This window comes from Echinops telfairi, unplaced genomic scaffold, assembly GCF_000313985.2.
Source record: "Echinops telfairi isolate 266 unplaced genomic scaffold, ASM31398v2 ScPeMD7_7;HRSCAF=31, whole genome shotgun sequence".
In the NCBI taxonomy this organism is placed as follows: Eukaryota; Metazoa; Chordata; class Mammalia; order Afrosoricida; family Tenrecidae; genus Echinops; species Echinops telfairi.
This window is the reverse complement of record NW_022103904.1, coordinates 4493229-4520892: the sequence shown is the minus strand read 5'-3', so window position 1 is coordinate 4520892 and position 27664 is coordinate 4493229. Positions and strand designations below refer to the sequence as shown.

At 41.2% G+C, this 27664-nt stretch overlaps 1 protein-coding gene and 1 non-coding gene across 3 annotated transcripts in view; both read left to right on the top strand.

Annotated features, from left to right (window-relative positions):
- The window catches only part of VPS41 (VPS41 subunit of HOPS complex), a 221919-nt gene that overhangs the window by 169083 nt on the left and 25172 nt on the right, over nt 1-27664 (top strand). For both annotated transcript variants that reach the window (XM_045286362.1, XM_004708026.2), the window contains 8 exons: nt 4484-4611; nt 6841-6985; nt 9193-9234; nt 9394-9444; nt 12140-12277; nt 19827-19881; nt 22357-22497; nt 24035-24171. In XM_045286362.1, the coding sequence (XP_045142297.1) occupies nt 4484-4611; nt 6841-6985; nt 9193-9234; nt 9394-9444; nt 12140-12277; nt 19827-19881; nt 22357-22497; nt 24035-24171 (837 nt within the window). The remainder of the gene's footprint in view (nt 1-4483; nt 4612-6840; nt 6986-9192; nt 9235-9393; nt 9445-12139; nt 12278-19826; nt 19882-22356; nt 22498-24034; nt 24172-27664) is intronic.
- LOC115868187 lies at nt 3636-3765 on the top strand. Its single transcript, XR_004045471.1, has one exon. It is a non-coding gene; the product is annotated as a small nucleolar RNA SNORA11 (small nucleolar RNA).

The window sequence follows — 27664 nt, the reverse complement described above, 5'->3', positions numbered from 1 at the left end:
TCTGATGTTTGGCATATCTTTGGGGGCAACAAAGCTGGAGAAAAGTCTCTTTATAATCCCACCAGATGAGAAGACTTTTGGACATGTTCTCAGGAAAGACTAGTCCCTGGAAAAGGACACTGGGCTTTATAAAAGGAGGGGGTCAGTGCAAAGCGGAAGAACCTCAAGAGTTGACACAGTGGCTATAACCTTGGGCTCAAATATCACAACAGTTGTGAAGATGGCTCACAATGGAGCAGTGTTTCTTCTGTTGTCTCAGTGACCATAATAAACCACAGAAATAAAACATGGGAAGAGAATCACGTGGTCATCTCAATGCAGAAAAGCACTCTAAAATCTGATACCCTTTCCTGATACACATTCTCAACTCCTCAGTATAATCAGGGACATGTCTGCAAAAAACAAGAACCAGCATTCCTCACTCTCAACTGAAAAGACTGAGAACATTCACCTATGGAACATGATTGATAAGGATACTTTTGATCACTACTCTTAGTTAATATTATGCTGAAAGCCCTAACTAGAGCAAGATGCAAGAAAGGAAAATAAAGGCCATCCAAAACAGAAAGGAAGAAGGAAAGCTATCTTAATTTTCAGATGTTGAGATTCTATACATAGAAAATTGCAGCCACTCTACAAAAAAAAAAAAAAGAAGAAGTTACTAAATGAACTTACTAAGAACTAATAGAAAAATTCAGCAGAGTAACACATGCAAAAATCAGTTGAGTTACTCTGCACTAGCAAGGACACTAAAAAGCAGTATGAAATCAATACCCTTTACCACAGTATTTTAAGCCTCTTTAAAAGAATAAAATACCTAGAAATAAAGCTAACCAGCTAGCCAAACAAGGACATGGAAAATTTTGAAATATTACTACAAGAAATTGCAAAAGAGGTCTACATAAATGGGCAAACGTATACATATATGTCTGTAGGGAGGCACATGTGTAGGTGCAGGTATATCCATAAAGCCCACTGCCATAGAGTCGATCCCCCCTCATGGTGACCCTACAGCACAGAGTAGAACTTAGAGTTTCTGAGACTATCAACCTGCCGGGAGCAGATAGCTCATCTTTCCCCTGCACTTGAACATCCAGGGCTCCATCCAAGTATTCGGGTATACTTTATTAAAAAAAAGCTCCAGATATGGTAGAGGATGGCGGGGACATGGCTCTGGAGACCTCTTTGACATATCCAAACAACTTGTGGAATTGGGTTAGTGGGTTGAAGGGCTTAGAGCCATAGTCTCTGGAATAATTTAGTCAACTGATAGAACATAGTTCGTCAAGATAATGTCCTGCACCCTAGTTAGTAATACCTGAGATCTCTAAAGCTTGCAAGCAGCCATCCAAGATACAATGACTGGTTCTTACTCTGCAAGATCAGCTTTCAAAATTCACCAGCTACCTGTCAGGAGAAGGACAAGGCTTGTTTCCATCCCGGAAACGCACCGAGGCAGTTCCTACCAGGCCACTGTGAGGCAGCATGAACTCAGTGGCCATGTATTCTGGTTTTGAGGCTTATCAAGAGTAAAAGATAAATGAAAGGTAGAAATGAATCTTCCAGATTAATAGTGCGTGTGAATCATGGACTTTTCTAACCTGAAACCAGAACTAGATGATACCTGGCTGGTACTACTGTTCTGACCAGGGACACATTGAAAGTCCCATTTCAAACAAGAGCCCATATGAAGCAAAACTCAAATTCATTGAAAAAACAAAACAGTTTTACTGGGCAGAGACAGAAGACAATCCCTAAACTATCACCCTGAGGTACTCTTTCACAGAAACCATGCCCAGAAGGCACCATCTAGCCAAATAATAGTTTTAATTATAATTATAATATAAACATCATCATCCGTAAGTGATGTGTCCCTTAAACAATGAACTCCAGGAGACCAAGCAGTGAACATTTGCCCCAAAGCAAAGGTGAGAAGCCAAGGAAATGGCAAGTGAGACCCATGAGAACAGAGCAAGCATCGTGGAAATAATGAGAACGCTGGCACATTGTAAAATTGGTAGCCTTATCATGGGACAATTAGTATAAAAAATTGTTAAGTGGGAACTTTATTGACTGTGTAAACTGTCATTTAAAAACTATATATGTATAGTTTTTTTTAATTTTATACAAGTCCAGCTTGCACATATCAGTATACTCCAAAATTAAAACTCTATCCGAGTATACCTTTTGAATCTTTCAATGTGCTCTGGTGGGAGCTGTCATTATTACTCAGTTACAACGATGCTTTAAATCATGTGCTTCATCTGAATACCCTGCTGTCTTCATTGCTACCAGTGATTTTATACTTGCTGATTTTGTCAAATCTTCTACTGTTTCAACAATAATATTATGATCATTCATATTTGTGAACCTATATCAATAACTTTTTTGAGGATAAAGTAGCAATTAAAGGCAAAGGAGAACAAGAAAAAATAATTTACAGCCTAGCAGAATTGCTTTAAGTAACCAATTGTTGTTTCCAAATATCAATGACACATGCAGAAGATGTTAAAAGTGCAACAATTGTAATAGAATTTCATTTAATGAAATGAATTCTTTTTAACCTTTTAATTATTGTAATAGTTACTTTGCTCACGTTGTCATGGTATCTCTCTAATGAATGTGTCCTCTAGTTAATAAGGGTGACTGGGCTGATTTCGTCAGTATTTCTTAGCCAGCCCATTCGTTGACAGATGCACAAAAACACGTATGGAGACACACCTAACAGGAATTATAATAAATGTTTGCTTCAGCTTATATTGGGGTCATCATGCCCGTAACATACAGTCATAACTTCTTTAGTCTTGTTTTGTATTAGAAGTTGACAGTACTTTAAGGCTGGCATGTGGGTGAGAAAAAGAACATAAGCTAAGCTTGCTTCCTCATATTCCCAGTCTTGGGGTCAGGGAGACCTGCCAGTGTATGGATGGCTATCTTTTAGGACTTTATTACCGTATACATAAGAACAGAATCTTAAACACACAGAAACTTGATCCAAAGTATCCATTTGATTCAAAGAATACTAAGTGTTCTAGCAGTTATATCCAAGGTATTATTTTACTTTGTGAATCCCCCATATCCAAAAAGTCATCATCATGGTATTATGCAGAAAGGTTGAAATTTGCATGGAATCAAGTGTAGTCTGTTGTTCTTACTCTCTTTCTATCTTGCCTAGTAGTTATTTTAGTAGGAAGTAGATGGAACTTTAATGAAACCATATTCTTGATTCATTTTTATTTTTTATTTTCCTCATAGTAAATCTTGGTAATTTACAAAGCCAAAACTACCAGAGAATTTTCACTGCTAAAAAAGTCACTTAAAGAAATCCAAAGATCATCACAGCATTAGTTATCTTTTGCTATAAATATTATAATTTCTCAATAGCATGAACATTTTTACTTATATTTGCTATCTTTTAATAGGATTTAAGTGGCCTCCCTTACAGAAAAACCATTATCAAGAAACAATAGATGAGCCACTTCAGGACAGTTTGAGTTCTAGAACCTGAGAACTAAAGTCAATAACCAGGAAGGCAGAGTCCGCACAGACTTCTAACCACGAATCAGTGTTGAGTGTGAGGAAGGACAAGGAGCTGATTAACGAATCTAGAGTTTACGCGAAGAACCCCAAATTTTGAGGTGTGTTCAGAGCAGTGTGCCTGAATCTTGGCTGCCCTGTTTACATCACACCCAACAGCATCGTGGGCTCATTGTCACAGGGGCGCCCCTCAGCTGGCCTTCCTGTGGACAACAGTGCCCTACAGTGCCAAAAAAAAAAAAGAATGAAAGAAAACTCCAGACTTTAATATCCAAGATAACCAGAGTGAGGGAACAAATCTTGAGACAAAGGTCCCAAACCCCAAATCAAACTAGGCTTAGGAGTCAGAGTGGAAAGAGGACCAGGACAGTACCTTGTTAAAGATGGGGTACTGGCCCTCCTGAGATATTATAGATGAGCCCTTAAAAGACAGCGTCACTATGGAAACAGCCTAAGCCCAAACAGGGCCACCATGTGCAGTTGTGCTGACTGAGAAGCGCATAACTACTGGCCAATTTCGCACAACATCGCAGACCTGCATACGTAAAAGTCAGTGGGGAAAGCCAGTCTGGATAAGAGCTGTCAGATACTGGCGGTGTCACCCAGTGCTTTGTAGTTGGTTCAGGTCAAGGTAGAGTTAGACATGCCAGAACTCTGCATATATACTGTGCAACGGGGTGTCTTGCTTGGTTGTGCCTGTCATAGAAGCAGGGCCGAAACGATGCTGCTACCTACTTGCCAAGAGTTAAATGGGGATTATTGTGCAGTCATCCTCTCTGCCATCTGTCCCCTCCCCCAGCTAAAAATGGATGAAATGTTTATTGACTAGAGTTTTCATGATAAAATGATTTGATCAGTTATAGGAAAACTTTTAAGTGTTATTTAAAGTATTTGGATTGTCATCCTATATGAAGAATCTTTCTCTGCTTAAATACATGTATATTAGGGCTTTGCCACATTAATCCAAGAATGGCCTGGCAGTCTCTACAACACTTCAGTAATCATTCAAGCTGTTCGGGATCACCTGAAGAAAGACGGTCACAACAGAACCTTACTTAAAACCCTGGCCGAACTGTGAGTATGCTTTAGTGGTTCTTTTCCCAATTTCATCTCCATCCAAACTGTTTCATATTTTAGATTTGGGCAGCTCTGAAGGGGGAGCATACTGCTCAAGGATAATAGCCTAAAGGTCGGCTGTTGAAGTCCACCCTGAGGCACCTTGGAAAAGTCTCTGCAGTCTAATTCCAGAGAGTCAGCCGGTGACAGAGCACAGTTCTGCTCTGACCCATATGGGGTGGCCGGGAGTCGGAATTGACTCTCAACATCAAATGGGGATTGTGGTGGTATAATGGGGAAACAGAGGCAGGAAGGAGCCCTTCATTTGTGTGTGCACTCTTAGGAATAGCCTTTTATAAGCCTCAAATGATCAGCTGAAAAATAGGGAAATGGTCTGAGGCTGCTGTTGGCCTATTCTGTTCACAGAGGAGCGGAGCGAGACCCAGCAGATGGGGGAGGGAAGTGGGACACCTCTGAGGCCGTCACGCAAAAGGGTCTTCCAGGGAGGGCAACCCTGGATTGTTGTTCATGGATCTGAAAGTCAGGTACTCTCTCAAACCTCAGACTCCTTATCTATAGATTTGTAGGGCAGTCCCCTCAGTGTGATGCTTGTAAGGTTTAAATGAGGTGTCCTCAGAGAGAAGTGCAGTGCCTGGCACCATGTCAGGACTCTCAAACAGAAGCTGAGGTTAGTATGTCCCAAATCAATTAGGCATTTCCAGTGACTCAGGCTTTATGTCTAGATGTAGCCCACCCCAGGAAGCTAAGTCCAGTGAAACAAGAAATGCACTTTCATTGTATTCAACAGCACTCTGTGTCACCCTCACCCTGCTCATCCCCCAACTCTCCCTGCACGTTTGCCTAAGACTAAGAAAGTTACATCAAAATGACCCAAAATGCAGGATCCATGAGACTTTGACAGTTGTGCTTGTAGCATTCTAAGTTGGGGTGCTAATCATTTTCTTTTTTTTTTAAATAAATTTTATTTTATTTATTTATTTTTTAATAGTTTTATTAGGGGCTCATACAACTCTTATCACAACCCATACATACATCAATTGTGTAAAGGATATTTGTATAATCATTGCCCTCATTATTCTCAAAACATTTGCTCTCCACTCCTGAGAACATCATTCTACTTGGTTTTTAGATGTAATAATCCTGTTAATAATGTATTTACCATCTAATTTGAATTAGCTTCAAGGAACTGGTTTAGGGGCTTAATTAATCTGAAAAACATAGTTTCGGAAGAAAAACACATTTAAATTCTATACAAACAAACCTCTGGAATATAGCCCATTTGTTAGCTTTATCTTGCTTGTACAAATTTTTACTGACTGGCCTCTTACTAGAGTGACAATGTCTTGGTCTGTGCTTCATAATTTCTACTATGTGTGCTTCTCGACATGCACACATGCACACAGAGTGAGGGGCCACTCTCAAGAAATCTTTTATTACTTGAGTTTCATAGATTTTTAAAAATTGAGTTAAGATATGAGGCACGGTTCAGAGAAAGAAGTATTTATTGGTTATATGTAGTTACATCCTAAGGAATATTTTTTTCTAAATAACATTAACTTTACTCTTGAAAGCAGGTGTTTTGGTTTTTAATCTTGTAAAATATAATTTTTTTAAATTGTTTTATTAGGGGCTCATACAACTCTTATCACAATCCATACATACATCAATTGTGTAAAGTACATTTGTACATTCATTGCCCTCATCATTCTCAAAACATTTTCTCTTCACTTAAGCCCCTGGCATCAGGTCCTCTTTTTTTCCCCTCCCTCCTGCTCCTCCCTCCCTCATGAGCCCTTGATAATTTATAAATTATTATTTTGTCATATCTTGCCCTGTCTGACGTCTCCCTTCACCCACTTTTTTGTTGTCCGTCCCCCAGGGAAGAGGTCACATGTACATCCTTGTAATCGGTTCCCCCTTTCCAACCCACTCTCCCTCTACCCTCCCAGTATCGCCACTCTCACCACTGGTCCTGAAGGGATCATCCACCCTGGATTCCCTGTGTTTCCAGTTCCTATCAGTACCAGTGTACTGTACATCCTCTGGTCTAGCCAGACTTGCAAGGTAGAATTCGGATCATGATAGGGAGCGGGAGAGGGGTGGAAGCATTTAGGAACCAGAGGAAACTTGTATTTTTCATCGTTGCTACATCTTAAGTGTGTCGGGATTTTGCTTTTTAATTTGAACTGTTGACCCTGCTGAACGTAAACATGTTTGTATTACCAGGTACACCTATGACACAAACTATGGCAGTGCTCTGGAGATATACTTAACACTGAGACATAAAGACGTCTTCAAGCTGATCCATAAGCACAACCTTTTTAGTTCTATCAAGGACAAAATTGTCTTATTAATGGATTTTGATTCAGAGGTAATGGGTTTCTTATTCTAATACCCGAGCAAGTGCTTTTGCTAACTTAGCTTTTAATGATAAGACATCCGTACAGGTGCCAGATTGCATCATGGATCCCGTAGTGAGTTGTAGGCTGATGGAGCTCCGAAGACTCAGACTCCTGCTGGATGGTGATTCATGGTTTCAGTTGTCACCATTCAAGAATCCTTCTAGCGGTCATCTTTCATCAAATGTATTTCCTTGTTGGAGAAACATTTAAAAAATAATTCATAGACATTAAGTAAGCCTTATGTTTTTGCTCTCTTAACTCTGTTTATTATGTGTTTTCAGCCATACATTGAGGTTTTGTCCCTTGACATGGATGGATTTAGCATTTGCAGTGACCCTTGGTCTCAGTTGATGTTCGGACTGTGTCAATTTATTCTTGAATAGGTGTGAATAGAGTTCCACTCGTCAAATGTGGGGACCCAGTTCCACAGCTCACAGTAGCTCACAAAGCAATAACTCCTCACACTGTACAATGGCCTTCAAAAGTCTGTGGAAGCATTCCATTGTCTTTTCCGTTTTTCCTTTGAAGCCACCTTATATGTGTTTTGTAGAGATTTTATCTGTTTACTTTTTGATAGATTTAGTGATGAAAGAAGCTAATGACCAATGCTGGTGATAGAAATACACCAGCATCCTCATGCACGCATCGCGACCCCCTGGGGTGTCAGAAACTGTAACTGTTTACAAGCTCAGTCTTTCTCCCGAGGAGCTGCCGGTGGTTTCTAACTGCTGAACAGCCCAGCATGTAACCACACCACCAGAGCTCCCTTCTTCTAATACCGTGGTTTTCATTCAGAAAATTAAAATATCAGCTAAATTGAAGAGTAAATCCTTAACCCTCTTCAACAGGCTACTTGTATTGTCCACCTGTATTTTATTGTATTTAGTGGTATCGTGTATTGTTCACAAACTTAAACTGAATCTAGACGTGCCGTAACTGTAGCTCTCTTTGGGAAAGATGCTTTTAGCCCATTGTGGATTCTGTGTGAGTCGAGTGTTTGGGGGTCACAGCTCCACAAACAGTACGTGCAGCTCAGAGGGAGCTCAGCCATGGAGATTCTGCTACTCTTGCAGATCATCATTGAGAGGGTGGGGTGCGGACATAAAAATTCATTGTATTTTCCCTTATATCCGGTCTTTTATCATCTCCACCCCCTTACCCCCAGATGTCTCAAAAGCCTAGTTTTGCATGTGTAACTGGAAAAATGATGAATGAGCCAAATGTAATTGCTACTCAAGATTATGATCCGAAGGGAAAGAATCCTGTTTTGTTTGTTTTATTCTTTAATTAGGCCCTAGGGACAATCTGTTTCAGAGCAAAATAAGGCCAGTTTGGGGCAGACTGCTAGATAACACTAGAGGTAGCAGAACACACATGTTGTACTTGAGCTCCCTCAGGCTGGTGCACTGATTCCCCATGGCCTCTTGTGATAAGCACGGTCTCCATGTGTTTCATGAAGAGTGGCCACCAACCAACCAGTTGCCGTCAGATCAATTCCAACTGCTGGAAACCCGTGCATGGGACACCGGGTTGGCAGTGACGAGTTTTCTGGAACAAATCACCAGGCTGGGTTTTGCAAGGCTCCTCTGGGTGAACTCACACCTCCCGCCTTTGGGTTAGGAGCATTGCCTGTTTGCACCACTCCTCATGCAGTGTAGAAGGTCAGTAAAGTAACTTCTAGAAGTCCATAAGATGTTATGGCTAGGAAACTTCAAGAACCCTCCCTCTGCCCCCTAACCCTATTCTCTACACCAGACTAGCTCCTAATATTTATGGAATCTCAGAGGGTGGTCTAATCAAGATACAGGTGGCCTGAAGAAAACACATTCCTGTAGTACTGGTAGTAAGATTCTCTCTGAGTCTCAGAAGACCTGTGACTATCCCTGAGACATCAAGGGAGCAGGAATCTGTACATTGGAGATGTTTTATGCTCAGTAAAGTATAGCAAAGCACCATTTCTGTAGGATGCAAACACATTGGCCTCAAATTGAGACACATCCTGGATGTATACTTACAAGTTTAATCGCACGTCATAGGCCATTTTAGAGTTAGGGCCTCTTAAGTACTCTGAAGTAAGCGCTCTGTCTTTCCTTGGTGATGTACCCAGTACGTGTGTTTAATGTTATCTTCTTATATGGCTAATGTTAATCATCTGGGCAATTTTTTTATGTTTCAGAAAGCTGTTGACATGCTTTTGGACAATGAAGATAAGATTTCAGTGAGTGTTTGTTTGTTTGTTTCTTACGGCTCTTATCAGATGAATGGTCAGGACCACTTATGCCACGAGGAAGAAAGATGTTCCTCAGATACGTTTGCAACTTGATAGGTGTCCTCATAACTCTAAATTTGAATTGCTCTTTATTTTTCTTCCCTGCAGATTAAAAAGGTGGTGGAAGAACTAGAAAACAGGCCAGAGTTGCAGCATGTGGTAAGCAGTCTTTCGTCGCCCTTTCCACGGGACATTAGGCACATCCTCTCCTAGGATTGATGGGGGATGTTGGAGAGGCCTCCTCCAGGAGGTTGACATTCATATCAGAGATTCTCCCACAAACACTGTTCTACAGCTGCCAACATGGGGCCTCTGCCATGCATCTGAGGCCAGGGCTTCGTCATAGATCAGACAGCTAACTTTCAACTCACAATTCAAGTGCAACAACAAAATAAGAGTCAGCACATTTGTTACAGTGCTACTTTTAGGGCCCAGGTGTGAGCCCCTTGTTCCCTGTAGTTTCTATTAAATGTAAGTGTGGTGCCATGGGAGATCCTGACAAGTGCCCTACAGATAGCAGTTCTCATGCCAAGGAAGAACCACACAAAAGACCCAGGTCTGGGGCCACAGAATGACAGGAGCCAACCCTCGTTTGGGTTTTGGGTTTTTTGTCCCTGATCCCGGCACTTGATGATCTCATTTCCCTCTCTAATTGTGGTGGTTGTGCTATTTGAGACCCATTATTCTAGACCTGAGGGGAAGCACACCCCTGACTCTGCTTTGTTATCATTGTGGTAATAAAGGCAGAGTGGGTGTAATCGCTGGCATTGAAAAGAGCCAGACAAGAGAGGCCTTTGGCAGAAGTAGTGATTAAAGGGGTGCTGAACACAGGGAGAGTACTTGTATCTTTGTTCACCTTTGGCACCCAGTAGAAGCTTAAGGATTTTGTTTGAGCCTCAGTTTTGTACCTGACACTTTTGCTCTGGTACTTTTTGCCCAGGGGTCACGCAGATGCTACTGTTGTGTTGTTAATGCTCAGCAGCTCAAGATTACCTGCTTACCTAAGCCAGGTTCTCTTGGGCTGGCCTCCTAGGAATTTGTTTATAATGCAGTGATTTCTGGCCTGCTTAAGCCATGTGATATTACTGTGAGCAAGAGTTATCTCTGGGACATGTAATTTGTGCTGTCCTGTGATGGCAAGAGAGACTCCACTGAAATGGCTTTGTCTCCCCCATCAGGAAGTGCAATGTCTCTATAAATCGACCCAGCACAGGTAACAGAGGCTTCCTATCCTGTTTGTGCTTCTGGGAAGCAGCAGCATGGATCACAGCCCGCGGAGGACACCAGGGTCAAGGATTGACAGGGACCTTTCATCAGACTGGCCTGATTATACGCCAGTTCAGTCTGGTTTCTCTGACCTCCACTTCCTGCCCTTGGGCCAGGTGGACATTTACCCTGCGTAGTGGCTCCTCAATGCTGTGTCTGTCATGGTTAGCCTTATCCAGCAGATCTCTCCATATTAAACAGCTGATGTCAAAATCAGCCGGCTTATGTAGTCACAGCTTCTAAGACTGATTATGAACCAAGGTACTTGGAAACAACCACTCACAAGGTGATTAAACTCTTCCCGCCTCCAGTGGCGTCTGGAGGTTTTGTGTACATTTCCTATTTCCCATTAACTAAACATTACGCATTGATTTTTAACTTCTGCTTAATGTATTGACGGGGTCAGTCTTGCTGTGGGAAGAAAAGGAATGACTCACTTCCTATGAGGTCCATTAGCTTTCTCAGACAGTGAGGGTAAGGAATGCATTTTGCAAATTGGTTCCAAGCACGTGTAGTCTGCTTGATTTTCATGCGTGTCTCCCTGCCAATAAGGTAACATTATTGCCACGTCTGCTCATGGCTCCTCACCTACTTTGGTTTTGATGTGTCGGTGCAAGCACAGATAGATAGCAGTGACGTAACAAAGAGGGTGTGCAGAACGTGTGAAAACTAAGGTGGCACTTGCTGCTGGTGTTTTTATAAGCCCGTGCTTAAGACTCTACCTCCTCCTTGTACAAGAGAATTTTATGACCAAGACTACTCCTCACCAGTTACCTTTGTTCTAAGCCGAAGCAGGTGATGACAAAAGGAACCAGTCACCACCATAGTAGCATATCCGTCTGAGTGACTAACAAATGGCAGCTCGTGCTTTGGTTGTTAAGGGCTGTCAGGGCGCTCTCCGCTCATAGTGACCCTGTGTCGAATCGAATGATTCACTGCCGGGTCCTACCCCATCCTCACAATGGTTATGTTCGAGCCTGTTGTTGGAGCCACTCTATGTTGACCCACCAGCCTTCTACTGTGCCAAGCATGATGACCTTTTACAGCAGCGGTTCTCAACCTATGGGTCATGACCCCTTTGGGGATCAAACAACCCTTTCACTGGGGTCGCTCGATTCATAACAGTAGTAAAATGACAGTTAGGAAGTAGCAACGAAAATCATTTTATGGTTGGGGGGGGTCATCGCAACATGAGGGCCGTGGCGTTAGGAAGGTTGAGCACCGGTGCTTTACAGGGACTGATCTCTCCTGATAACAGGTCCAAAGTAGGTGTAACCCTTGCAACAGTTTAATACAGGCGTTGCAGATATGGAGACCGAGTCACCGAGAACGTAGGGACTTGTCCGAGGTCACAGGGTTGGTGAGTGGAAGAGCCAGAGCACAGGGCGTGCTTCTGCAGTGAGTACCAGAATCTCCTTGCCGTCCTGCGGCCTTCTTCTTTGCACATCTTCTTCATCTTCAGATGATTTTTGAAAACTGATTCTCCCTTGACGACTCATGGGCACTATTTAGAACTGCAAATAACAGTGCGACTCAGGTATTCACTTGCTCCTTTTAATCTCCATGGTGTTTCCTCTGTTCCTTTCAGTATTTGCATAAGCTTTTCAAGAGAGACCATCATAAGGGGCAGTGCTACCATGAGAAGCAGATCAGCCTCTACGCGGAATATGATCGCCCGAACCTGCTGCCATTTCTCCGAGATAGTACCCACTGTCCACTTGAAAAGGTAAGTCAGAGGCTCCCCACGGAGACACCTGGTTGAAAAGTTGTCATTTTTGCAACTCTGTTGGCCTTCTTGTCCTCCAGGCTCCTCTCACGTACCTCCGTTCACAGAGAAGGCCACGGCTCTCAAGGAAGTGGGTTCTGCTGGAACGTTTTAGTGATAAGTGGAGGTTTTATTTGATTCCATTTGGGTGAGGAGCTCAAGCATTTCTGTGACAAGCCTAATGGAATAAAGGGTTCATCCAGGGTCTAGGACTAATGATCAGCCCTCATGCAAGAGTCACAGGGCGTAATGAAGAGAGGGCCTGCAGCGTCAGGGCCCAGGTCCACTGTCAAAGAATCCCTCCAGTCAGGGGTCGCGTGTACTCAACCAAGGTCCTTAACTTGGGTCCCGTACCCTGCTTTGAAGATGCCTCTGAGCCCCTTGTGTTACCTTGTATTTCTCTAACTACTTTCTACTATAATATTCTATATAATATGGAACCCTGGTGGTATAGTGGATTTCCAGTTGGTTTGCTAATGTCAAGTTCAGCAGTTCAAAACCATCAGCCTCTCCCTGGGAGAAAGATGGCGCTTTCTACTCCCATAAAGCATTAATGTCCTAGAAACACACAGAAGCAGTTTTAACATGTTCTATAGGGAAAAATCAGCAATTGATATTCGGGACCCTAAGACCTTTTTCTTTTTTTCTAATCATTTTATTAGGGGCTCATACAACTCCCATCACAATCCATGACCTTTTTCTAAAGAATAAACTTGGGAATACCTGTTGTTGTTGTCAGCTTCTGTCCAATTGCCCTCCAGTACAAGATGACCACAAGCACGCGGGGTGAAATGCTGTGTAGTCCTGCACCCTCCTGAAAATGGGTGTGACTCAGAGGAGATTCACTGGCTGATTTTCAGAACAGCTTGCCAGGTCTTTCCTCCTGATACTTCCATGGCCTCACTTTAAAAATAAAGGCAGTTAGTCCCGTCTTCTATCGTTGCAATGTCATAGACCCCAACTACTTCCTTATGGACTATCTCGATATCTGGCATTTTGCATTTGCAATCATACCTAAACAATTAAGCCATTTGACTCTTTTATGTCTTCATGCCAAGATGTGAGGTGAAGAGAACTCTGGTTGTGATGGTTAAGTGCTCTGTATCCACTTGGCTGGGCCAGCATTCTGAGTAGTTTGGCAGTTGTATAATGATGTGCTCATCCTCCATTTTTCTGATCGAACGTGGCCATCTTTCATTTTCAAAGAAGACTAATTTTGCATAACAACTTGGTCTGTGGAACCTAATGCTATTGAAAAATGAGGAGTGGGTACAATCTATCAAAACAGTGTAAATCTTAGCATTTGAGCAGCGCCCCCTCATTTCTTTTTCACCTTCTGAGGAATCATCCCCAGAGAGGACATGACTGTCTCCAGAAAGAACCATGCACAGCCCTGGTTCCCTAAACACAAAACAAAGTGGAGATGCACTCCAGAGTCCAGCATGTTCCTCACCCATCGTTAGCCCACGCGGGTTTAAAGTTTTCAGCTCCGTTGCTTGACCCGAAAAAGAGAGCATTCATGAAAAAGCAGTCCTACATGTGTCTCAGGAGTCTCGTGTGGCTTAACCCACCCAGAGGTACCTTAGAAGAAAGGCCTGGTGATCTCTTCCAGAAGCTTATATCCTTGAAAACCCTGTGTTTTTCTTCTCTGCACACGTGACATGGGGTCAGCTCGAACCACAGTTGACTTTGACAGCAAATGGGACAGCAGGTGCAACGACATGGTCTATATGTAGGAGAATGTTTTAAGAGCATGGGGTAGAGGTTTTAGGCCTTTTCTTTTATCCTGCTTTACAGAAAAAAAAAAAAACCAATAGCATATAAAAGAATACACAACGGCACCCTGAAACAGATTATGTTCCAAATGGAATTGTTGGCTTGTTTTTTTTCCTAATTATCTCATTGTCACTGAAAGAACGTTTTAACCAGATGAAGATGACCATGGTGGAGGTCAGTCATTATGAAGTAGCAAGTCAGTAATCCACATTTTAAAAATCACCTCAGTGGCCATTGAGGTTACAGATCACTGAGACTTCTTCATGAGAGATTATTCTTCGTAGTCATCCTCCGCGGGAAGTCTGTTCTTGCTGAGATGCCCACGCCTGCCTTAGAGGAGAGCTTCCTCACGTATTAATTACCTCAGGGTGGGTTTCCTTCCCTCTCCTTTAGTAACAGGAAGTCAGTATACTTCATCATCTTAGAAACGAATTCCTTCGTGTTTACTTGTAACATGCAGAATCTTCCGTATGTACCAATTCCTGAATAGCAATTTTTGTTTTTTCCTCCAATCATTTGATTTTACCAGGAATGCAAATTTAATTATTTTCTTTCCTTTTTGCCCAAAGAGAGACTGATAGAAAATGTGATCTTCTTTTATATTAAATATAAAACTAAACACTTTAAATTCTAATGCTCCCTCCCCACCTAAAGAGAACTCTACTTCAGAAGAATCTATAGATTATGTAATGCTTGTTTAAAAATATATTGGTGTTTGTTATGTTTTAAATGTGAAATATTGCAAGTAATCCTGAGCGGATTAACCCGCTATGGTTGATAATTCAGTGCTGGCAGTGTGTTTGCTGGGATGGGTTAACTGTTAAAAAGAGAGAGAACTCCAAACTGGAAAACTGTCGAAACCTCCACAATCAATAGCATTTAACTAAAAGCTTTGGAGCAACCTGGGCACCATATAATAAGCCCTTTAGGATCATAGTTAGCAATGACCAGTGTTCAGGTTTTAAAATCACCACTTAACATTGAAAATTAATCATGAGCTTTAATGAATTTCATTTTACTCTAAAGGAGAGGCAGAGTTTAGAGGAATTATCACACCTGTAGCAATTAAGAAGACAAATCCTTTATATGTATGTAGTGTTTTTACATGGTATGCTTTCCAAAACTTGGTTTCATATAACCTCTGCAAAAGTGCAAGAGGTGGGTTGAGTAATTTTGTAAATAATAAGCTACTCCGTTTTAAGGAAGTGAAAGAAACCGCTGAAAGTGCACAGTTAATAAGTTGAGGTGCCAAGACTCGAACCTGGAACTCAACTTTCGGCTCATCATTGTTTTCACTTTGGCAAGGAATCATTTGCCAGTGATAAAGTTGTAATTAAAATAAGAATAGTAGCAAAAACAATGGTAATGAAGATATCCTTTAGTATGGCAAGGAGCCATGGTAAGATTGTGGAATAAGCACTGGGCTGCTAACCAGAATGCTGGTGGTTCAAACCCATCAGCTTCTCTAAGAAAGAAAGATAAGGCTATTGCCTCCCATAAGTACTTACCACCTTGGAAATCCTAAGGAGCAGTTCAACTCTGCCCCTTATAGGGTCCTTATGGGTTAGAATCAACTGGATGCCAGTGGGGTTTTGTGTGGCAAGAATACTGAGAGACATTTTTTAAACAGTTAAACTGTCCTTTCCAATATTATTTCCAAGAGTGGTCATCAGGCACTAGTTTTCATTTTGCAAATCTGATTTGCTTATGCCTAGAGGGGGTAGAAGCTAGTGTTTGAGCTTGAGCAAATTTATACCCAGATTTATGATCCCTCTCATGTCTGGTGGCATTCACAAGGTGGCAGTATTTATGAGTTTGGAGGAATGAAATTGGGGACACATGGTTTATAGATATTCATTAAAGAAATTTAAGGAGAAGAATTGGCTAAAATATATCAGGGCCAACAAGGCTGAGTAGAAATCATTACTTAACATTGATGCAGTTCTTATTACATAACCCTATAAATCACTCTCTTTACCCCCCTCCCACCTATATACTAAACTTTACACTATAATTAAAATATTGGTTTTGTTCATATGCTATCCTAATTCTGTCTTTATATTTTTTATTACTGCTTTCTTTTTCTGTATGTGTGCGTGTGTGCGTGTGTGTGTGTGTGTGTGTGTGTGTGTAAAACTGTGTCTGTGTGGTGTATTGTGTTGACTTTTAAAATGTTTCCCCTTTTTTCCCTCTAGAGGGAGCACTGTGGCCCAGAACATTCAAGAGTTTAAAATAAGGAAACAGTGCTTTTCTGCCTCGTTTGTGTCAATAATAGACTATCCTGTGAGCTGGAAATACTGTCACTTTATACATTACTCAAAATTCTTAGCATTTCCAGAGTCTTTATTTTTCATTTGTGGAAATAGAGTGATTTTAAGATCCTGTTAGAACTTAGCTATAAACCATTTAAAAATTTCTGAGCTCCAAATTTCCGAGACTCCAATTATGTGTGAGCTTTTTGATACACATCAGCTTGCATCGCAGAGCATTCTTGTCTTCAAACTTGCTTCCATCCCGTTTCCCCTGTGCTTCATCATCTTTGATACCATGTCAGAGCTCAGAGCAGTACTATCCAATAGAATTTTCCTGGTGATGGAAATACTCTTTTTGGTGGTAACCACTAATCACGTTGGCTACGCAGCATTTGGAGTGCAACCAATGCGCCCAACAGACTCAGTTTTAATTTTCTTCCATTTTCATTCATTTAAACTTAAATAGCCACATCAAAGAAGTGGCAGCTCTCTTGGACAACTCCTGTGAATACCCGCCGCAAACTCACTTCATGATCAGAGATGAACGTGTTTTCGGGCATTCTCATAGAGCTATGAAAAGGGGGTTGATGGTTCTGTGTGGAACCTTTGGATGGTGCTTTAAGGTGTCAGTAAATGTCCACATGTGAAATTGATACAGGAATTCCTCTCAGGAATAAAGTATTTTGAAGGATTGAAACACTCACTTATGTATGTATAGCATGGAAGTCTAGGCAGGGGAATATGCTCTGGTAAAGGCAGATTGTTGGAGTGCTCAGAGCTCAAGAGAAAGCGTTACAGACCAGTGATGCAGACCAACCTCTTCACGTGCAGGTTCTTCAAAAGAAGGCCGTGGTCGTTGCCCACAGGGGCGAGCACATCCTGGAGAGGAAGGGAGGGCGAATGGCTGATACAGGGCAAGAGGATGTTGCCGGCAGGAGGGGAGAGCCAAGGAGCAGCAGCTCTGGTTCAGCTAGGCCTTCCCTTCGCGCGAGTCTCTTTTTCATTTAAGTCGTTTTACTGCCATAGGCTTCACGTGTGTATGATCATACAGTGGAATCATTCAGTCCTACGGAGAAGGGGTGTGCACTCATCAGCGCAGCCCATTTCAGAACAGTTCCTACTTGTGCGCATTGTTGTTAGCTCCTCGTTTCCCGCCATCCTTCTCTGACATGTCCCTAGGCTTTTACTATTTTTATTATATTATAAAGCAATATTATAATGTTTATTATTATTGTGTTATTAATCCAGTTACCGTCTCTATAGACCTACCTGCCTGTCCTGGATTTTATATTCAGAAAATCATACAGAGCACAAACAGGAACCAAACAAGCAACAAAAAAAAAAATAAAACCAAAATCAATGACTAGACAAAACACAGGAAAACATCCATCAATAGGAAAATAGAAAACATTAAAAAGTGAAACAACTTTAAAAGGGTCAAAGGGGAGATCGTGTGATAAGGTGCTACATTTTAACCTAACTACCATCTGCCAGAGTTGACTTTATAACTTCTTTGAGTAATCTTAACAGTTTAAACAGTTTAGAAAATTATGAATACATCTATTTATTACATACCTAGCATGGACCAGGCTTTGTACAAAGCACCAGGTTTAGAGCATGCATGCTCTCTGCAGGCAGAAACTCAGCAGACAGATGAGTAGTCAGTTTGGGTCGTGATTAAATCTTAGGAGGAAGTGTGAGACTGCAGTGGGTGTGTGTACCTGGGATCTGAAGTATGTGACGGGGTCAGGAGTAAGGGCAACATGTCAGACAGAGGGAACGCAGTGTGACCGTGACACTGTGAACCGGGGGTGTGAGATGAAGCCGTAAGAGAATGTAGTCACATCACAGTGACTTTTAGGTAAGCCATGAAAAACATCTCAGGCTTTAGTCTGAACAGAACAACACAACAAGAAGCTTATGTTGGAGGCGTATGAGGCAAAGTTTTCTTGTTAAACTCTTTTTATTATTCAGTGTCTTGGTGCTAAGCATGTAGCCCTTTGTCTATGTTCTTCGGATCAGAACTCTGTGTTGTCCCTTCTCAATACCCCCTCCCTGCGCCCCGCCCTCACCTCTACCTGGAAGCTATCAGGCAGGACTCATGCTGCTTCGCTCCTGGGGAGTCAGCTCCAATCCTTCTTCTCTGTTCTCTCACATCATTAGCAACATTTTTATTTATTTTCATCTTTTGCATCTCTCTCCACCCTTTGCCACGAGTGTCCACAGTTAATTTGCCAAACCATTTTAAATTGTTAGATTTTTTATTTTTTAAAAACACTCTGTCCTTTTTTTAACACCAAAGGAAGTGCTGTCGTCTGTATACTCACCCATTTCTTTACAGGAAATACTATTTCCTTCCCACACCCATGTTCTTTTCTTTTTTTAAATATGTGTGAAACGAACTTGTACATCACTAAAGACTCCAAGTTCACTTCAGTTTTAGTTTTCCTCCCTTTTTTTTTGTGGCCACTCCTTTTTGTTGTTGTTACTTTTCCTTGAATTTGGTAGTTTGAGTGAAAGTTTACACAGCAAATTAGTTTTCTTTTCAGCAGTTTATTCGTGCCATGGGTTACAATTGCAGTGCAACGATGCTCTGCCCACTTCCTCCATGGGTTCTCCATGTCCATTCTTCCGGCTCCCTGCTCCTGCCTTCTATCTGTCTGTGTTTTGGAACAAATGCCGCCCTTTTGGATTCGAGCGGTTGATTTCACTAAGGAGTGCGTACTTTCTTGGTATTATTATTCTACAGGCATTGTTATGATCAGTAGGCATTTCTCTTGTTTGGCTGAAAGTCAGTCCCTGGGGGTGGTTCAGTTCCAGGCTTGAAGGGCTACTAAAGGCCGTAGTCTCGAGGGTTCTGCCAGTCTCTCTCAGCCCGGTCTTGTTTCTGAGCGGCAGACATATTTTCTCTTTTACTTTGGAGAGATCTCTGCACAGAGTTCTCTTTTACATCTTGTGAGGTGTTAATAGAAATATCCCTAGCAAATTTATTTGTTTATACAACAAATATTTATTGGACATTTGATCAGATAGAGTCAGATCTGGGAAAATGCAGCCCTTCACAAAGCCTTGATTCATTCTCTGTTCTCCAATGGAGCTTGTGGTCTCGTGGAACCGGCGTCGTGAACCCATGGTTCTGACCCTGGTATGAGTAGTCCTGTGAAGAAGAGTCCAAGGAGAGAAAATGTGATGGCAAACGTTGTTCACACTCTCTTCTCTTGTTGTTGCTCACGGAATGGCCCAAGTTGGTTCACATTTGAGTCAGCTGCTGTGACCTATTAACATGTGTGTGTCTGAGAGTCCATTGAGTGCACTTACCAGGAAGGCTGAAGGAGCCTTGTTTGCTGTTTGTTGGCTCGCTTTGGTTTGGTTTTAAAAAAAGCAATGGAAACAGTCTTCTAAACTTGTACGTTTAAGTGACTGCTAATATTTGTTCCACTTTGGTAACTCATCGTAACGTTTTTACCCTGCTTTAATTAAAGGCTCTGGAGATCTGTCAACAGAGGAACTTTGTGGAAGAGACAGTCTATCTTCTGAGTGAGTAGCTTTTATTCATTTCAATCCCTATAAATTGAGAAATGCGATAGCAACATGATATGCATTGCATGAGAATGGACATAGGTTTTAGATCAAGGTCACACAGAAATTAGGGACCAATTTATACAAGAATCTAATTCATGAAAAAGGAAACTTCATAGCACAATGGAGACTTAAGAGCTTCTTACTAATGCTGTAAAGCAACAGCTTAGCATTTTTTAAAAAAGAATTAACACTGTATCAGCCAACAATACAACATTTAAAGGAAAATTATAGATGGGTTCAAATGTTTGTTATTCTGGTTTTCGGCATGATTGCCTTCGCCTTGGTAGAAAATAATCTTTGTTTTTAAAAATTGTACTCAAAAATAACTGAAGGAAATAGACTTGTATATGAGCGTTTTGGAGAGGGTAGAATCTCGCCATCACTTTCCCCTGACCCCTGCTCCTACCCCTAGACTCACAAGTGCTCGTTCCACAGTCTTCCTAAGTGGCCCACCAGCACACAATTTCCGGAAAGTTTAACATTTACAGCACACATCCTGTAGCATCCATCCAACAGATACGCACTCATGGTAGGCAGTTTTCCAGCATTTCTTCCTTGCCCTTCCTGCCCATGGTCTTTCAACTTTACACCCTCCCCTCATACAGCATCACACCTCAAGCCACTTCTCTGGTCTTTATCATGAAAAAGCGTCTACACCTCTTCTCTCCCCACTTACGGACCTGCAGATTTACAGCAGCGCATCACTAAACTGGGACTGTCTAGGTACAGGGCCACCTTCCTCGGCAGAAAGTGCTTTTGGATCTCTGTCTTGATGTGGCTGTTTTCTTGGGGTTCTAATCACAACCTCTAGCAGCTTATCAGTTTACTTCCAGAGAAACTCAGTATACCCCAAAGAACTAGTGGAGTGGAGTAGATTTTTATTTTCTTCCTGTTATGCTGTTTTAGAAGCAGAGAAACAGCTAAAGGGAGATGTGGTCAGGTTTTATAAAAATTGAAAACCCTATACACATTTTTTTTATTTTTTAGAGAATCAATTAAAAAAAACCCACTGGGGATAACTTTTGCAGCAAAACAAAATAAATATATACTCAAGTATAAGCCGACCCGAATATCAGCTGAGGCATCTAATTTTACCACAAAAACTGTATAAAAAATGTGCTGAAAAAAAAAAAGAAAAAAAAAATGTGCTGAACACTCAGCTTATACACGAGTATGTATGGTACTACAGCTGTGGCAGCCAGTGGGATTTGATTAGTTCACAGGTGGCTGTGAGCAGTTGGTAACGCCGTCCACGGTGAGAAGGACCCTGAGGTTGAATCTCAGCTTGGTAAGAGGAAGAATGTGCAGGTGTACATGACTGGTTCCTCCCAGGTCTACATGAACTGTATTAAAACCTCACCAAAGGATCCATGTAAACATTAATATGAAAACAGATCAATAAGCAAGTTTTGCATTCAAACAGCCAACCTTTCAGTTCACAGCCGAATGTGTAACCCAGTGTACTACCAGGACTCTTTAAGATAATTGCCAAGATAAAGCTTAGTTGTTAAATATTCTCATTTCATGAGAGTAAGGCTCTTCCTGAACTCCGGAGTTCTGACACTACCATTTTATAGCTATATAGTTTCCCTGACATTTTAATCTCCTCTTCTATAAAACAGAGATATGAATAGTACGTTCATCCCCAAAGTCTAGTGATAATTAAATGCCCATGAAATAATGCACATGAAGAACTTAAATGAATTTGCAGCCCAGTGCAGATACCCAGTGTGTTGGTCTTTGTTGACTAGAGAAACAAATTCATAGACACTCATGTGTAAAAGAAAGAGCTTTATATGAAGAGCAGTTGTATGTTAAACCATCCCACCTGGTCCAGATCAAGTCCATAAGTCTGATATTTCCCCATAGGTCAATACTAGTCTATAAATTCCTCTTTAGACTCACACAGGCATGCAATGATGCTGAATGCAGGAAGATCACAGGCCAGTGGGTGTAAAGTTTGTGGATCCAGTGGTGGTGGAAGCATCTCAACGCTGGTGTGGGTCTCCACGAGGCTCCTCCAGTTCCAGGACTCTGGCTGCATCAGTATAGTTCCATGTGGCTTGTCAGTAGGAAGATGAAGCAGAGAGTCTCTCCTGCCTCCAGAGAGAAAGACAGGAGTTCCCAGAATCCTCAGGAGAAGGTCATGCCCACTCAGAGGATTCATTGGCTATAACTTGATTGACAGGCTAGATTCTACCCCTTCACAAGTTGACAGTAGGTTATGTAACTGCCACAACCCGCTAACTAGAAGTTATTTGCTCTTCACTACATTATAGAAAGGAAGTGCAGTGAATGATAATGTTACTAAGAAAACATCTGTAGCTTAATTTTCAAACTGTGTCAACAAATTAAAGGATATGCTCTCTCACTGAAAAACGAAATTATTAAAGTGTTGTAAATCAAGTTTTTCTCATATCTGCATCTTAGGCCGAATGGGTAATAGCCGGAGTGCCCTGAAGATGATCATGGAAGAATTACATGATGTTGACAAAGCAATTGAGTTTGCCAAGGAGCAAGATGATGCAGAGCTCTGGGAAGATCTGATTCTGTACTCCATTGACAAACCACGTAAGCAGACAAGCCATCTCAGTGTCAGTGCGTTCTCACCATAGCCAGACAGCGCTGGATTAATCGGGTTTTCTTGTCTGTTTGTTTTGTTTTAAGACATTTTGCTAAAAACATAGCGAGTATTTAAAGAGATGGAAGGTCAGCTGCATTATAAAGATTCTCAATGTTTCCCATGTCTCCTCACATTACCAGAGTGTGTTAAAGAAACGGATCATTTTCAAGGTGCCCCTTTGTAGTGTACCTCTGCCTACAGCAACCCAATTAAGTGTCATCTGGGTTGGATGTTGTTTGTACACAGGGAGCATTTATTTTTAAAGTATGTAGTGCTTACCAGTCTCTTTGTTTGAAAACACCTAACTTCACGGATGTAGAACTCTTCAGATATTTGCTATTAGAATATTCCGTGTCTCTCTTGGGCCCCTGCATGACTCGCATCCCCAAGAGTTTCATCTGTTCTTTGTGGACCTTCCCCTTGATCTTTTACATCAGGTCTGCTTTCCTGGAGAGAAAACAAACAAAAATGGTCACCCCAACTATAACCCCAGTCCTCTCTTGAAACTACAGAAAGGACTCATAAACTCACTGGAGGAGTTTTAAATAACACACACACACACACACACACACACACACGCACGCACTTTTTTAAGAAGAGGGGTTTATCTCTGAGATTGGCAATTTCCAAAACCTTTTTTGGCTGTCTTTTTAGTATCTATATTGTTGTTGTTAAGTTCCATAGCGTCAGTTCCCACTGAGCGCAAACCCACGTAAGGAAGCACAAACACTACCGTCGTAGGCCATCCGCACCGTCCTTCCTGCACTTGAGCCCGTTGTGGCCGCCCTGACAGCGCGTCTCGCTGAGGGTGTGCTCTTGTCCACGGACACTGCCCTACCAAGCACCGCTTTCTCCCAGGATAACATGTCCAACATAGAGGAGACGGCATCTTGCCATCCTCACTTTACAGAAGCCTGGTAGAGATACAGTGTTGATCTTGGATTACAGTAGTTACATGAATATTTACCTAGGAATCTAGTTCATTTCAATACATTAGTAGCTTATGGATCTTAAGTGAGGCAAAATGGTGATAATAAAAAACATCATGAACTTTAGAGTTTGACCTGGTTTGAATTTGGGTTCATTACTTGCTAACTGTGTGATCTATTCCATTTCTCTTTTCTATATAATGGGGACAGATAGTATTTGTGTTTTGCAGCATATTGAAGAAAAATATATAATAACTGATCCATAAACATTAGTTGCAATGAATATTAGTTGTACCCCTGTCCCCCTTTAATATTGCAAACTGTATTCTAAAGGTAAAATAATCATTTCTGATTGAATTTTTAAAAAATTCTTAACTTTAACTTTTGCTTGATGTCAGAAGGAAAATAAAGAAAAACAATCATTTGGGATTTAGAAACTGAACTGGTTTTATCGGTTAACCTGAAGGAAACATCCTTTTCTTTGAGTTGCTTCTGGCCTAAAATGTTACTGGATGCATCACTCCCATGGTCATTGTCTTGTGTTGTGTTTCCATAGCGTTTATTACAGGCTTGCTAAACAACATTGGCACACACGTTGACCCAATTCTCCTGATTCACCGCATTAAGGAAGGCATGGAGATTCCCAATCTGAGAGATTCCTTGGTTAAAATCCTGCAAGACTACAATTTGCAGGTAAGTACCCTTTCTTACCTTCATTTGTTAACTTTAAGGGTAAATAGCCCTTCTTAGAGAACGGAAGAAAAGGCAGCGCCTTTGACTTATGATGGACAGAGACTACCGATTGTGCCAGGGACTGCCGGAAGAATGAACAAATCTTGTGCTGTGAGACTTGCAGCTAGAATGCTCCTTAGAAGAGAAGATGACAAGACGTTGTCTCCCATGCTGTAGAGAAGGATATCGTGCTTGCCAGAGTAGAAAGTCAACCAAAAAGAAAGAGCATCAAGGAGATGAAGTGGCACAATGACTGTGGCAATGGGCTCAGGCACAGCAGTAACTGTGAGGTGCTGCAGGGTCAGGGAATGTTTTCTTCCGTTGCGCTTGGGGCTGCTCTAAGTCAGAACTTAACACCGAGGGACTAGACAGATGTTCTTTCTTGGACAAATGAGTACGTTAAGTAAGTTGATTGACTACAGGACAAATATTTTTAGGATTTATATTAGATATCGGTCAGAAATTTAATTTTTTTAAAGTAATCTTATTGGCATCTACTTTACATATCATACAATTTGCTCATTCAATCATCTTAAGAAGATTTGTGCTAGCATCCCCACAATCAATCTCAGGACATTTTCTTCTCATACTCGTTGTTGTTAGCTCTCCATTTCCACTTGATTGTTACTTATTTAAGCTGAGATATCTGGAAAGCGCTTCAAGCAAGCAAGCTAGAACTATCACCCTTTTAGGAAAGTCCTCTGTTCCTCAACAATGGCTAGATGGTCCCCGCTTGGCGAGCCTTCTTCTACCGAACGTGTGGTCAATGTAGCGTACATCGGAAAGGCGGGAGAGGGCTGGCAGCGACTTTGAGATCAGGCCATTCAGACATTTTTATGACAAAGGAAGCGTATGTCTTTGGAGAACAACAATACTTGTTTTTCAAGTAGCTCAACCATTTTTCTTAAAGCCACTCGGTAACCCATTTTCAGGAACATATTAGAACCTAAAATTTTATTTGACTTTTGGTCTTTTTTTTTCTGGAATAGTACAATCTTATTATCGTTCATTTGGAATTTGTAATAAGAGTAATGGAGCTCATTATTTTCATGTGAATATTAACATTGCAGATTACAAAGCACCCTAATCATTTCCCAAAAAGAGCTCCTAACAATCACTGTAACTATTGTGGGGCTTGAAAGCACTGAAAACACATTTTCTTAGAAATTCAGACAGTTGTTCGTTCTTGACTTGATTTGAAAATGAGTTCTTGCTATAATAGTGATAAAAATTGCTTTCCTGGAAACACGGAACCTTTTGTCAAAAGGTAAGGTTGCTGAAAAGTTTGTTCATGGGAGAGTAGTTTTCAGCGTTTTGATGAGACTTTTCTGGGCCAGTCGTCCCTGGGAAGGTGGAAGAGTAGAGTGCTGCCTGCCGCACTCTGGGTCCCGCCCCTGGGAAGGGGCTCGGTGCAGGAGAGTGGAGTGGAAACCGGAGGGAAGCAGCTGAGGACACACTGAACAGAGGTCACCCTGACATCAAGGGAGAAGGGCAGCTTAGGGACACAGCCATAGAGTATTCTCGAGCACTTCTTTGGATCATCGAATTCATCAGTAAACACGAGGGCCTGACTGTGTGTGTGAGTGTGTGTGTGTGTGTGTGTGCATATCTCCATATATATGTGATTATTCTTACATTGCACAGGGGAGCTGCAGAAAGCTCACAGAAAAATTCCATTATCCTTTTTAAAAATGTATTTATTTTTCCATTATCTTTTAACTCTGTGTTTCCACGAACTTTTTGAAGCCCCTCTTATATTACATCATAAAAAAATATTGTATATATTATAAAGCACATGCAAAGACAGAGTCATTTTGGTATGAAGTAAACAATGTTGAAATGTTTTATGTTTTCAAGAGAACCCCAAACACTTTTTGTTCGCACTGAGATATGTTTAATTTTAATGTTCATACTGTGACACAGTGAATTCATTGTATTAAAAATAGTTTACCCTTTTGTGATACAGTCACTACTATGAGTTGATTTCGCCTCATGCACATATTTCAGAGTAGAACTGTTCCATCGAGTGTTGAACCAGCTGTACATCTGAGAGAGCAGGGAGCAAGATTTTCGTTTTGAGGTCTGTATAATTCAATCTGCCAGCCTTTCAGTTAGTGGGTAAGGGCTTCAAAAGATTTGGTGTGACACCAGTATTATCTCTGCCTGTAGCATTTATATTTTGTTTTTCATCACCAAGCATGTATTTTCATTTACTAAATGTTTTGGATGATATTGTATTTGGCTTCAAAGCAGATAATATTCATTAGTCCAAGTGTTCATTGGCAGTTACCCAGTGATAGAAACATAGTAATGAAGACAGACACATTCCCTGCTATCACTGACCCTGAAGTATGAGGAATGCTACCCTTGACTTTAATGATCATCATAGCAAAACATTTTTCACCGGTCAAGGTGGTAGTTACTGGCTATATTTTCACGTTATTAGAGGGTTTAAAATTTAGTGGAAAGTCACTTGGAAAACGTATTAGAATTCTGCAAATGCAAACATCATGTTTAGCAACACGATTATATTGTTGCTATTCCATGGAACATTTCTGATCAACTTTTTTTTTTTTTAAGAAATCTCTTTGTGAACTAGTTTCTCTTTAAAAACTGTTGCTTTCTTACTGTTTAGATGTCAGTCTTAACTTGACTGTTATGTGGGTTTTTTGATTCCTCACTTATTTAATATCTGTTAGGACAGTGCCATTGTTTCCTTGTTTGTTTGGGCAACCACTATTTTTATGTCATAAGGTGAGTCAAGAAAAGCTCTCCTGAGACAACGGAGGAATACCAACTCTACCGTAAGGGGTTTTTGTGTTTCTTTGTTTGTTATATTTGCCTTATCAATTTTCAGGAATCTTATCAAGCCATATGCTTGCTTTGCAAGGATTGACTTAAGTTAAAACTTGGAATGTATGTGTCTATATTTCATATATATTTATATATATATATATATACAATTATATATGCACATATATGTACATACTTACCTGATCACATGGGAACTGCTGAAGTGGACAGGGGGCTGGGGTTTCACATCCTTACTCCACCTCATGCTGCTCCCTATTCCTCAGGGTGATTTGTCGCCCGCCCCAGGTGAAGTGCTGGCAGCCTTCTTCTGCAAGTCAAAATACCAGTAAACTTCCTGCTTTTTTCTCATAGGTTAAAGTCACATAGAAAATCAATTACTTCATTGTCACACCCCCAGGAGATAATCTTTTTTTTAAATCATTTTATTAGGGGCTCATACTTTTACCACAATCCATACATACATCAATTGTGTAAAGCTATTTGTACATTCATTGCCCTCAGCATTCTCAAAACAGTTACTCTACACTTGAGCCCTTGATATCAGCTCTTCATTTCCCCCCCTCCATCTCCCCTCCCCCTTCCCTCATGAACCCTTGATAATTTATAAATTATTATTTTGTCATATCTTACACTGTCTGAC